This window comes from Colossoma macropomum, unplaced genomic scaffold (assembly GCF_904425465.1).
Source record: "Colossoma macropomum unplaced genomic scaffold, Colossoma_macropomum, whole genome shotgun sequence".
NCBI classification, from domain to species: domain Eukaryota; kingdom Metazoa; phylum Chordata; class Actinopteri; order Characiformes; family Serrasalmidae; genus Colossoma; species Colossoma macropomum.
Genome location: NW_023494788.1, coordinates 10,718,572 through 10,732,794, shown reverse-complemented (window position 1 = coordinate 10,732,794; position 14,223 = coordinate 10,718,572). Strand labels below are relative to the sequence as shown.

Here is a 14,223-nt window from a genome sequence, read left to right as displayed (position 1 = left end):
TATAAGTGTGACTAAATTATATTATAAATTCAATATTGAGTTCCAGTGACAATAGGCCTGTCCCAACTGGCGCACGGGCAGCCCTGCGGTTGTCGTTTGTGCATGCCCGAGTGGAGTTCAAAGCCACAGGGTGCCATTTCACATTCATGATCTCCCGCTATTCTCCCTTTAGTGAGGTCCGCATCAATGCAGTGATCACTTGCCAGATGCATGCTAGGGCCAATCAGGGCTGATATGTTTTTTTACAGCCACCTGATGAAGATGGCAAAGAAGATGGTATTCAAGTAGATAAGCAAATTATTAAATAAAAAAAAAACAATTATGATTGACAACATAATTCCAGTACATGCATAGCTAGCATGTCACACAAGTCTATCCCAAATGCACGCTTTTAAACCTAGCGCCTTCAATATTTTGCCCTATATGTCCCCACATTGTTGACGGGAACATACACTTGCTAGGGTGAGATCAAACTGAACTGTGAAATTTCTAAACCAGACCAACACCTCATGAAGGCATGGCTTAAGTAGGGGGGGTAATAGTGCGCTTATCAACACTGTATGACAGAAAACAAGCCAGTTGTCAGCCTATAGATGTAATGTAGATTACTATGGCTGAAAAGTCCCCCCAAAAAACTCAAATTCATCATGTAGATGCATTGCATGAAACTCTTGCAAAGGGAAAAACAGTTAGTTCCATTGGCAAACAAAGTGTTTTGCAGGCTAGCTTGTTTTACTTGTGTTATTGGTTGCACTCTAGACGTTAAAAGAACATGGTCTAGTGGAATTCAGGGGCAGGTTTGCTTCAGATTTCGCCACAATCCAACAAAAAAGTTTAACAAGTTGTCCCCAGATGTGTATTTTTGTTATGAGATCATGTCTGGCCCTGGAAGACTAACCTGAAGGAGGACCTGCAGGGCTTAGGGCACCTTTTGGGACAGGCCCAATGAGGTCAAGTTGGAGATCTAGACATCACTGCGCTGGAAATGAAAGGGGTGTTTTTTTTTTCACAGTCTCACAGAGATAACTTGCCTTCTGTGATCACGCTGCGCATATTACAAAATGAAACAGAAGGGAAAAATGCCAATCAAATGGATTTGTATCCCAAGAATATAATTTGAAATACTAATGTGCATGACTTCATTGTATTCAGCTGTAGTCACTGAAGCCTTTTGTCTTGTTACGACATTCAAGTGTCACTCATAGGCCTAGGACCACCCTGACCCTCTCTCACTCTTTTTCTCATCTTCTTTCACACTTAAACCTACAGAAAAGAAGAACATAAGTTTTGCCAAACAGTAAAGTGACTAAATTACAGGGATGTATACATTAGCAAAATCCTAAATGTGACCAACAGTGTCACCTGGTGGCCTGGAAGAATACTTTCACATAAAATGTGCTTCATTGGGGGATGCCCAGAGCTTTGGCTCATTTTCATATCTGGAAAATATTCAGTCTGTCAATTGAAATGACCCGCTCATGGATTTATGGTGTGGTTCAGAGTGTTCTTCAAATCTTGTTTTGACATTGGGTTGCCTCAGAACAAAAAAATGTCAACAATTAATGTGGAAGACATTCAGTCTCTCACCAAACTCTCAACCAAGATTCTTTGTTCCTTCTTTCTCCCCAACAGCAAGGCACTGAGTAACACTCGGAAACCAATAAGCCAGGCGGACTACAGAACAGAATCTAATGTGCGTCATTGTATAAGGTTTACCCTCTTACTGAGGCTACGGGTTCTCTTCAGGGCAATTAAGACTTGTGTAGAGATGCTCTTTGCTAACAATAGTCCTCTAGATGATCTGAAGTGCAGGCCTTGAGTCCTGTTTAAAGGACCTTCTTCCATGTTCGACTGTTGACCGCTTTGGAATGCCACTTAAGCGATCTTTTCCGTAGTCTGTTGTTTGTATTGTCTGTTGAAGGGGGGATAAAGAGTACATGCAATCAAATGTTTTGTCTGGACTGTATTAGATCCCAGCTCACAGTGTTTGAAGCTCATCATGTTCTTTGGACTTATTAATGGAATGATTCAGCAATACACAACACACAATTGTCCACTTGTTTAAGACATGTTTGGTGTCCAAACTGTGCTTCTTTAGTTTGGCACTGAAGCTAGAAGGCTAACATTGATGACATACACTGGAAGTCAATAGTCACCCAAATCTTTTCTGTAAATGCATCCTCAAAACTTTTGGGTCTTCATTAAGATTTAAAGAGAGTAAAGACTTGTCAGTGTGGTTTAGAAAACAGCATGACTTACTGTGAGCCATAAAAATGAACAGAATTTCACCAATGCTGTGGCTAGCCATTTTAGACAAGAGGTTATGTTGTTTCTATTTATAAACATATATTTTTAGTTCAAAATGTAAGATTAACAGTTAATTATAAAATAGAAACAACAGAAATTGCTAACGTAATTCATGCCAAATTCATAATTTATGCAGAATCTAACGTAATTCCAGCAGGTGTAGCAACAAAACGGTGAAGTTTTGTTACTTTTTATAGCTCACAGTAAGTCATGCTGCATCCTAAACCACACTGATAAGTCTGTGCGAACTTAATGATGAGCTAGATATGGTTTGAGCAGGTTGAGAGACATTTCCTGGCTGGAAAAACCAGCATAGACCAGCCTGGCATGTCACCAGCAAAACCAACATATGTCAACATATGTCAACCAGCATGACCACAATGAAGTGTCCAGCTAAATCACAACTAGACCAGCACTAGACCAGTTTACACCAGCATGAAATGCTTGCTGTTCTCTTGGTCTCTGTTGTTTTTTTGTGCAGGGTTTGGAGATGTATTTATGGAAAGGATTTGGGTGATTGTTGATTTCTAGTGTGTGTTAACTACATTAGCCTTGTAGCTAAAGCATTAAACTAAAGAAGTACAATTTTGACACCGCACACGTCTTAGCTGACCAACTACATTTGAGGTAAATAGAACATCAAGTAAATTTGATATGTCACCAAACTGTTCTTTTAAGTATATTTTCAAAGGCCCACCAACAGGAGTAACTTGCTAGCTTGATTACTGTGTAGGTCAGACAGGGTAATATGTACTTACTTCCTACACACTCCACTTTAGGCTCCTCCCACTGGCCATCTGGCATACAGTGTATCACAGAGAGGTGGCGCTGTGTGAAGCCAGTGTAGCACTGGTAGCGGATGATGGAGTTGACTGGGTAGTGCTCCCTTTTGGTTCCTAATATCCTGGCATTCTCCACCTCGGGAGGTGTACGGCAATTGACTGAGGAGGAGCACATTGAAAGGATTTAAGTAAAAACATTGTTTTGAAGGTGCAGATTTATTATCCTAGACACTATTATGGAATTGAAACAATGTACTGATAAAATCTCCAAAGCTAAAAAACCTCTCTGCAGAGTCACATACCAGATCCACTTTTGCATGTGAAGGGAAGATGGTAGTTGCAGGGCACATCATTCCACTGGCCATACTCATGCCAGATCATTACTACACAATCTTCCCCAGAGTTAGAGTATTCATCGGGCTGGTTTGGTCTCCAGTTGTTATATTGCTGTAAAAAAAAATTATAATCAAAAATTATAATCAAAATGAGACATGGACTGGAAACTTACACTGCAATGTTTTGTCAGTATAAAGTTATCATCTACTTGTAGTTGAATTATAATAGAACTAAGCTTCACCAAAGAGCTTCCATCTGTCCAGCGGAACTCATTTTGCTTGTCTCTGTCATTGAGTCCAATCCATTGGTAGTCTTGAGCCAGAGCTAGAGAGATTTAGAGAGACAGTAAGCAATGCAATAATTCACCTAACACATTGTATCCATATCTTTGTTAATGTAATTTTCTACTCACTGTTGACAAAATTTTGCTCCTGCTGGGAAGTGATGCTAACCAAATGAGCGTTAAGCTCTTGACAGTATTGCTCAGCACTGGTCCACGTCTCCCGTTCACTGAAGTGTATATAGCAGCTGCCCATGAATTCCACCCAGCCTTCTTCACATCCCTGTACCGCTGCAAAGTCAACACACAAAGCTTTTTCAGGATTTTAACCCCTTATACCATAGAGGGATGTCCATATTCATAAAGGTATATATATATATATATATATATATATATATATATATATATATATAAGGATCACATATAACATTTGGGCAGGTTTTGGGTACTAAAAACTGCAATATTTAATTTTCAACCATTTCCAACCTAATCCCTTAGGCTTTTTTTGTTACTGTTATATTTACTGTATATTAAGACTAATATATGTAAATGACCTCTGTTTGATTGGCTGCTTTGTATTGAACCTTGTTCAAAAGGCAGACTATGCTGAAATGCTCCTTATATCTTCAGTGTGAATGGGAGGAGCTAAATTGCTGTTTCTTTTTTTTTGTGACGTCACAAAAAATTCAAAACAAGCAGTTTTTACAGCTTAGTTTCTATATATATGGGCAGTATGAAGTGGGGAGTGAATGTTACATAACAGTAACTTTGACCACGTTTGTATACTACAACAAACTCTTTCATTTAAAAAAAACATTACTGTCAATATGGGTCCTTTAATTAACAATTTATAATACAAAGCTGAATAGCATATTTTAAAATTACTAACAAAATACTTACCTTAGAGGTTAACTGGATTACATTAGCAATGGAAACTGAAATACAACAGCAATATTCACTTACGAGTTCCACAGTCTTCACCGGTAAATCCTGCTGGACACTGGCAGACCGCAGTTCCATCTTGCACAAAACATGATCCATCACCACAGGGGTTTGGATCACAGGGGTTAGGGTCTGTTGCTAGGAGACACAGTCAGGATACAATGAAGTATACTGGTGCTTATGTGTATGTATTTAATGCAACTGAATAAAAGTGGCTGGTTTTACATATTTACCCTCAGTGACAGTGGGCTGCTCCACTGTGGCTGGTGTCTGGAGTAATATGGTGGGAGAGGTGGTGTAGGTTAATGTGTTCTGTGTTGTGCTGGTGGTGTTTATAAGTGATTTTTCAGTGTCATCAACCTCCTCCAAGTCTCTGCCACTCATATCCTCTTCCAGTACAGAACCAGGAGGCAGAACAGTGAAAAACTCTTCTGTGTGAACCACTGGAGAACTGCCTTCTCCACTCAGCTCCACAGAGCCACGACCCTGTTGTGTGCTCTCAATAGACCTGGAGGTCACTTCTATAACCTCATCCTCTGTCAGCAAGATGACCTCCCCGCTCTCTGAAGTAGATCTGAGGTCCTCCCCTGATGGACGGCTAGGTAACCCAGACATTCCAGAAGCATCTCCAGAGAGAAAGCCACTGACATCACCAGACATCTCACCAGAAATTCCAGATACCTCTTTCTCTCCTGAAGGTCTTGTAGTCAGGTCAATCATATCAGAGTCCACAAATGACACGCCAAACAAACCAGAGCCGCTTATGATATCACCACTTTGGAATCCGCTGGCTCCAGACCCACTGATGTCACCACTTTTGAATCCACTGATTCCGGAGCCACTCATGATGTCACCACTTTGGAATCCACTTAAGCCAGACCCACTCATGATGTCACCACTGTGGAGTCCACTGAATCCACTCACCTCAAAGTGTTTTCTCCCTAACTCTTGTTCTGTTTTGGCCTGTGAGGTGGAAATGTCAATCTGTTGGTGATCAATGAAGGTGATCACATCTCCACTGCCAAAACCAGATGGAAGATCACCAGAACCACTTCTGTCTTGTCCGGATCCAGAGAAGTCACCTGATCCTGAAAGATCACCACTGAGGTCTCCAGATGCAAGGTGGAAAATGAATGCGCTCCCTTCTCCAGCTTCCTGAGGGCCCCCTGAGACAGATCCCTCTGCTGAAAGTATATATCCACTCCCCTCAAAGCTCACAGTGATGCCAGACACATCTCCACTACCAGATACATCTGCACTAAAGATTCCACTACCAGACACATGTCCACTGGAGATTCCACTTCCAGACTCATCTCCACTGGAGAGTCCACTACCAGATACATCTCCACTGGAGATTCCACTTCCAGGCACATCTCCACTGGGAAATCCACTGCCAGATACATCTCCACTGGAGATTCCACTTTCAGGCAAATCTCCACTGGGGACTCCACTGCCAGACACATCTCCACTTGGGATTCCACCACCAGATATATCTCCACTGGGGATTCCACTGCCAGACACATCTCCACTTGGGATTCCAACACCAGATGTATCTCCACTGGGGATTCCACTGCCAGACACATCTCCACTTGGGATTCCACCACCAGATATATCTCCGCTGGGGATTCCACTGCCAGACACATCTCTACTTGGGATTCCAACACCAGATGTATCTCCACTGGGGATTCCACTGCCAGACACATCTCCACTAGGGATTCCACTGCCAGAAACATCTCCACTGGGGATTCCGCTGCCAGAAACATCTCCACTGGGAATTCCGCTGCCAGAAACATCTCCACTGGGGATTCCACTGCCAGACACATCTCCACTAGGGATTCCAACACCAGATGTATCTCCACTGGGGATTCCACTGCCAGACACATCTCCAGATTTGAAGTCAGCTGAAGCTGACCCAGAGCCAATCTCCTCCTCAGACTTTGGAGGGACAAGAGGACGAGCTGAAAAACATAATGAAACTTAGTAAACTCCAACTTGTCTGTTTAATCACATTGAAATACGTATATATCTAATGCAGCCAATACCAGGCCTTATAAGCTCTGTTATGTATGTCAGGTTGAAATCCATTCCTGTGGCATTCAGCATATCTTCGGTCATGATCATGGACAGATTTGCTAGGAAAGAAAAAAGCATCCTTCAGTGTTGATGCATTCCCATGTCTTACATTTTGAACATTGACATGCCTTATATTTTATACCTCTAAAGCAGTAGGCATCATGTCTGGAATATGGGTCTGGAAATCCAGTCTGGTCAGGGTTAGTGTAAATAGTGTGAACTCCTGTTTTATTCACACCACAGCCGAGTTGTGGGGTTTGAACAGGGTAACGGACACTGCGATCAGACAGCCAGCCTGGGCTACACTTATGAAAGCCCTGACTCCAGGCGGCATATAGTTCTCCGGTGGAGGCCAGCATAGCATTCTGCGTATGGCAGTGAGCAGTTGCCTCATAGTAGGTGAAGCCTGCCAGGGAGCTGACATGGAAGACCTCTCCTAAAAAACAATGAGAAAGAACATTTTAGTTAATTAACATCACCTGTTTTAACCTTTAAAAAAGTATGCTTAAAATATCAAGCATGATAGTCTTACCCTTTATTTGGTCCATGTAGCAATATACATCATAGTGTTTAAATGCCGGCTGGACCCCATAGGAGCGGACCCCTGGATCTCCCTGATCTCCAGAGCATTTGTACCAACGATGAACGATAGGGTACCTGCTCAGAGGATAAGATAAAATATGCTGTAACTTATCACCACACCTGGAACAGTTACATTTTTATCAATGCAGAAAAACCACGGCGGCTCAGTAGAGTAAAATAGTTCATTTTTGCTCCCCCTGCTGGTCTTTTATTGAACTTGGCTTTTCCTAATTAACTTGTATTCTGTTTATTCTTGGCTTAACTCTTAAATTTGGAGATATACGAAAACATACAAAGTAAAATGGCAACCTGACAGACTGATCCTTAAGCCACCCAGCGCTGCACTGATGGAGGCCGGCCTCGTATGCTGCCTGTAGCTGCTCAGGGGTGGCTATTTCAGCCCCCAGCTGCTGACAAGCCCTTTGAGCCTCCTCAAAGGTGAAAGCATAGTGTTTGGACCCTGAGCGGTAGTGGAACACTACTCCTTTAGATTCTGAAACAGAGAAAGAAAGAGTCTGTTAATTAGAAGTTAGTGAACTATGGGGGAAAAAATTTAAAGAACATGATGTTAAAAGAAACTGATGATAAGAGACCACTTTTATAACTGAAGATAACTTGTAGATGCCACAGCAGCTTAAATAGGAACTCCTTAATGAACCAAGAAATAATGAGTAATGAGTGCCCCTCACATTTAGAGGACAAATTACATTGTACAATTGCTACATTGTTAAACAGTGAAAATAGGTTTGTTTTGCAGTGGCAGTATTCACACTGTTACTCTAAAATTACTGCATACAGAAACTAACTTGGTTAACTGGGCTGTGTAAAATGTATCCTCTGATTAAAACAAAACAAAGCAAAATAACAGTTTAGACAGTAAAGCAATAACACGTCTTAATCCAGATCTTAAAATAACACTTCAAATGAATCTCTGTCTTTTCCAGTATTTACAGTGCCATCACAGCATCCCAACCACATGCACTCACTCACTCACCAGTGCTGACATTGTCTCCAGGTTGCTCCAGACTAGGCCGAGTTGCAGCCACAATGATCTCATCCTCCACCTCCTCTGTGATGTTCCCTGTAATGGAGGGAGGGAGCGGTAGGGGAGTCTCCATGGTGGTGGTGCTCCAGGGCTCCCGAGTGACCAGCTCCCCTCGCGCCTCCCCCTTCACTGGTAACATTCTCGGGATAGGCGGCGGGGCTAGAGGTGACAGTGCCCACGCTGAACTCAGGCTCTGTGGTGATGTCAACTTCAGGCACTAGGGTCAGTGGAATAGGTACTCCAGGCCCTGGGGTTGGTGGACTGGGTACTTCCTCCTCTCCTGAGCAGTAAAACACATGCAGAACTTGCAACAGTTTTCTGGCATTGTGCTAAAGATGTCTCTCGTACACTTTAGAGACACCTTTTTTTGAAATTTGATTTTCTCTTTTTTACTTTTTAATTTTTTAATTAAGAAAGAAAAATACCTGCAAAGACTTGAGTTACTAGACAGCCATTTGCTAAAATGTATTTTATATTTATATATTTTACAACACTCAGCTTTATGTTAAAGGCAATTTCTGTCAAGTTTCTTAACATTTCAGTTCACTTGAGATATAAAGTCATTCAGAGAAATGGTTCACTATAGAGAAACTTACAGACTCTGATTTCTTTACAGTGGTGGTGATAGGAACCAGAGTTTTTTATATGTAATGTTGATGATTGTAAAATAGTGATAAATCTGAAAAAATAAGTTTTCTTTGGGGACTATGTTGCCTTACAACACCCTGCATGTATCCCTCTGCTGTGAATAGACTGAAATAAATGGATTAAAATACATTTTAAGCCAAAACCGTATCACACAACAAACATAAAACAGTGTGTCAGACATCAGGCAGCGTATATCTAACATTTCATGTAATAACTTTCTGTTAGTAACTTTCAGAGGCTTTAAACTCTTTAGGCATCTGGTACCTATCACCACCACTGTGAACTATTCTGACTCGGTAAGTTTCTCCAGAATGGAGCATTTCACATTAAACCACTCTGAATGACTTTATTTACATATTTAAATATGTATACTTTTTGAAAAATCGGTGGATTTTTAATTACAATCTTGCTTGTTATATATATATAAATAACAGGTTTCACCTAAAAAACAATTTGATAGTTTTTTCCAAACTATTGTTAAAAGCTTATACAGAAATGCTTTTGGCCCAAACGTGGCATAAACTCCTAAAAGATTTGAGTGTAGTGCTGTCATCACAACAAGTGGATAACATGCATGGACTTTATTACATTAGTTTTTCCAGTGTAAAAACTAGGAAATCCCCTTCTGATGATGTGTCATTGGTGGGAAGAACTTTGGAAAATCTACAAGCACTTTGGGGTGGGAACTTGAGGACAGGCTCTTTGATTTTTTTCCCGCTAGCTGGCTAATGCAGAAGGAAGCCAGACAGCTAATGTTACTGCTAGGAAGCCAAACATCACTTCTCTATTTACTAGCTGCTACATCAGCTTAGGGATACAGCGCTGTGCTACAGAATGTTACACAACCTGACAATTAATATATTAGATGCTAGTTTAGGCTGGAGCTCCTCTTTAACAAAATACTATACATCATAGAAATAGGACTCTGTGCTTACCTTCGTAGCAGATGGCATCATAGCGGGACTCCAGGAGAGGGTATCCTGTCTGGTTTGGGTAAAGGTACACAGTCCGTACCCCCAGGAGTCCCCCACCGCACTGCGGCCGGGCGATGTTGATGGGGTACCTCACACTCCTGTCGGCCAGCCAGCCAGCATTACACACATCCATCCCAGCCTTCCAGGCCAAGTACAACTGCCCTGTGGTGGCCAAGCGGGCTCCAAGCTTGGCGCACTGCTCTGAGGCCTCAGCAAAGGTGAACTTCTCAAAAGACATAGAGTAGAAGACTCTGCCTAGAATTCACAGAGGAACAGTAACAGGGTGAAAACACAAGTAATGCACTACCTCTACCTCTTAACAATGCCTTTAACATCCCTTGATTACCTGACATCTTCTCTGCAAAGCAGTACACATCATACGTCTCATTATCGTCTCTGATTCCATAGGTTCGTACACCTGGGAAATTTTCTTTGTCTCCATAGCAAGGCTCCCTTGGCTCATGAATAGGGTACCTAAGGGACATATTAATAATGGTTAATTCATAAACTTAAACACTTAGGGCATACATGTGAGCCCACATTTAATTTCTCACTCATATACTATACCTAAACATATTAGTGTCAAAGTAGTTTTTGAGTCATACATGTCTGGTTAGGCATTATGTTTAATGGCTTAAACAGTGATGGATTATTTCATGTTTTACTTTTTATTGATTTTAGTGAAAGTAACAGCATTCAGAAAATGACATAAAGCAGTGCTAAAACTGCAAATACACTCAACACAGTCTTTGTAAAAGCATATGGGTGGACACACAGTACCTGACGGTTCGGTCTGAAAGCCAGCCTGCATCACACTGATGGAAGCCATCATCGTAAGCAGCCTGCAGCTGTTCGGGTGTGGCTATGACTGCACTGTTCTGGATGCAGGCTGCCTTGGCATCTTCAAAGGTCAGGGTGTAGCGACTGGTGATTGCTCGATAGTGGAACACAATGCCTGCAGAGAAGAAACACTTCCACCTCAAAATCTTATATGCTCCACCCTCTCTAGCAAGTAACAAGAACTTTAATGAAACAAGAATTTACTGGGCATGTAATAGTGCAATGTATTGTATTGTACTAGCATGTACTATCCTGACTAGCATGTTAGTATGTAGCTAGAGTAGTTCAACACACTACAAAGCACTGCGTTTGTTTCAGATATTGTACTTTATAGTTGAATGCTCTACTAAAAATATAACATTATTATAAGGCAGAGTTTCAGGCACTCCTTATTTTAGCTAAATTGTATTGGGACACCACCATATTGTTTTGAACAGAGTTATGAATTTTGTGATTCGTTACACCGCTAGAAATTACCATTCAAATGTTTGGAATTACTTGTCATATTAAGCTTGTACATGGTCCAGGCCCAAAGTTTTATCACACACTTCTATAACCTAAGGCCACCAGATTGCATTGACATCCCTTTAGTTATTGAATTAATAAGCCTTGTATGTAATAAGCCTGTGGGGTCAATAAGTATTATAATTTTGCTCAATAATAATAAAACAGTGTGGATTAAAATATTATAAACTCCATACCAGAAGGTTTATTTAGATGTTTGATTTATTATTTCAGTCAAATATTCACACATTTTGAAATATCTTAATTTTTTCTGGAAACAATAAGAAGTTAATAAATGATTAATTATATATTGTTTATGGTCATTTTTTGTTGAGTTATTTGCCTCAAGATTTTATCACTTACTTCATTCTCAACATTTTACACCTTTCTCAATCATTTTAAAATCATCTACATCTCTGCTCATCATTCTTGACATCTTATTTTGTTTTTACAGCTTCCTACAAACTATCTGAACATTATGAAATTGTAGTGTGTATATAGCATAAAATGTATTTCCATATACATAAAAACCAAAAAAGAATAAGAGAGTAATCTACTGGTAGTAAGTCAAAGTAACTGGACCTTTAATGATCTTTAAGATTGTTTCTCATGTCCAGTCACCTTAACTTACTACTACTAAATAACTGAATGAGCTGAATGATTGGAAACCTCTATAGACTAAGTGAGGTGTTAGTTTATCACTGTAAAATTTGACATTTTGCTGTTTATGAAATGTGTGGAGCAGCACCTTGAACCTGCATCTCCACTGAATCGTAGTTGTCCTCGATGCCGTGCGTGACCTCACAGCGATATGTCCCAGAGTCTTTGGAGCGCAGCTCTGTGATCTCTATGGTGACGTCGGTGGGCACAGTAGGGTAATTCACCATGGTGACCCGGTCCAGATAATCTGTTTCAATATGCGCCACTCCTCCAGTGGCCACCAGGATGAGGCTGATTTGGCCCTTATGAATGTAGCTCCATTTGATGCGATGGGACAGGGGGGCGATGGTGGGGGCACCAGGGTCGTGGACTGTGTTGTCCTGGAAGTAGCAGGGGATGACCATCTTCCCGCCCAGCAGGGGGCGCAGTGGCTGCTCCACAGGGATGCTCACGCCCAGTGGGCTGTCCTGGTCTGGCAAGACAAATTACACTTATACTTTCTTAAAACCCTTGAGCTGAAAGACCTTGTATGTTGATTTACTGTGGAAATAAGTCTCATAAGTACAGGTTAGTTTTATAGTAATTACTGAAAAAATCATAGCAGTTACTAAATAATTAAATTACAACAGTGCATTTTCTGTCATTTTGAACCAAAAACATTCTTCATCATTGTTCTGTAAATGTATTTTCTCAAAACAGTTAGGCCTATCTGTTCTTATACTACAACCTGTGACGTTCCAGGACTTTTTCCAGATTCAATTTAACAAGATATTGTTTATTTTTCTAAGCTGTGACAATAATTCAACTGTATATACTAATGGAGTGAAAAGGTAAATTTTAAGGTAAATTTTGAGTTACATTAATTTCTGACTTTCTTATTAAGATTACCTCATTAAAAAACTGTGAAGATATAGTTATTCACTTGAGCCAATTAATTTTAAATCAGTTCATTTGAAAGATAAATTTTTCTATTTTTTGGGGACATTTTTTTTTACAGATTCTATGTTTGTGTGTCATGCTTTTCATGACTTGTTTGTCCCAGTGCATGTTCATCCTTTTTGTGACTACATAGATCTAAAATGACTACATTAATCTAAAGAATAAGTCAATTAATTTTTATAGCAGATGAGTGAATCTAGACAATGTTGCATGATAAGATTTGAAAAGAGTTCTATATAGCACCAAAAAGGGTTCTGGAACAAGCCTGACATCGTAACAATATAACCCTTTTTTGGTGCTACAAAGAACCCTTTTGAAAAAGGTTCTATATAGAACCATCTACAGCAGTTACCATCAATCTGAAGAACAATTTTAATACGCAAAGAACCTTTTAATCTTGCAAAAGCACTCTTTGAGTGCCCTATATAGAACCATTTTCTTTACTAAAGAACCCTTGAAAAACCATAATTTTTAAGTGTGTAGACTATAGGAATAATGTCCTGTCTGTTCACTAAATAACAGAGACACTGAGTCATCATGGTTGCCAACAGAAAGCTCACTCAGAACGTTTTAGCTCACCATCCATGTCTCCAAACAGTACTGATGCAGAGACGACACTGAGGCAGACACACAGCAGAAGTAAAGCAGTCATGTTTCACCTGTAAATCAATATAAAGGGAAATAATTCAGCACAAAGAATTACATTTTTGAACATTTGATGACATCAGCGTCCTTGATAAATTTGCATGTCAGTTTGCATGATTTCCTTCACTACAGATGTATAGCTCACAGTAGGTAATGCTCTCAGTAAAGGAAATGTTCTCATTATAAAAGGTTTTTTATTTTATTGACACCATATGTATATTCAGAAGGGAAAATGCATTAATTGTATCCTCATTAAGTTAAAAACACGGTCATTGTGCTGCTGATGCAGTGATAATGGGCTCCTGTGTGTAAAATTGCCTGTCTGGCCCTGGCTCGGTCGTGCCTGAATAAAGCTCTTTTAAATGCACTGGGCAACTTTCATCTTGGCAGTATCCTCACAGAGCTTTCTATCAGAGCCTCTACTGCTACAGGAAGAGGCTGTCGTATCTCTGTGTTTAGTGGCAGTGGCTCAACTGAATCTAAAGCGAGTATCACACTCCTGCCTCAGCCGTATCTAACCTCCCTTGCTTTTTCATATTTTTAACATTCATTTTTTATTTTATTTTCTACATAAAACATCCACTCTTGGACTAAATTTGCAGAACAGACAAGTAAATACAAACACACTTTTATGTACATACACACTAAAAGCTAAACTTTACCTTA

At 40.3% G+C, this 14,223-nt stretch overlaps 1 protein-coding gene across 1 annotated transcript; it reads right to left on the bottom strand.

Moving 5' to 3' along the window:
- Positions 1-457: 457 nt before the first annotated feature.
- acanb (aggrecan b) lies at positions 458-13,584 on the bottom strand. The gene is given in 18 exon segments (XM_036568394.1): positions 458-1,912; positions 3,066-3,248; positions 3,392-3,536; positions 3,667-3,749; positions 3,838-3,996; positions 4,669-4,785; positions 4,881-6,605; positions 6,690-6,779; positions 6,863-7,156; positions 7,253-7,377; positions 7,612-7,795; positions 8,297-8,471; positions 8,473-8,627; positions 9,931-10,224; positions 10,316-10,443; positions 10,750-10,924; positions 12,062-12,445; positions 13,492-13,584. Coding segments are annotated over 18 exon segments (4,575 nt in total). The 5' UTR covers positions 13,565-13,584; the 3' UTR covers positions 458-1,826.
- Between the last annotated feature and the right edge of the window lie 639 nt (positions 13,585-14,223).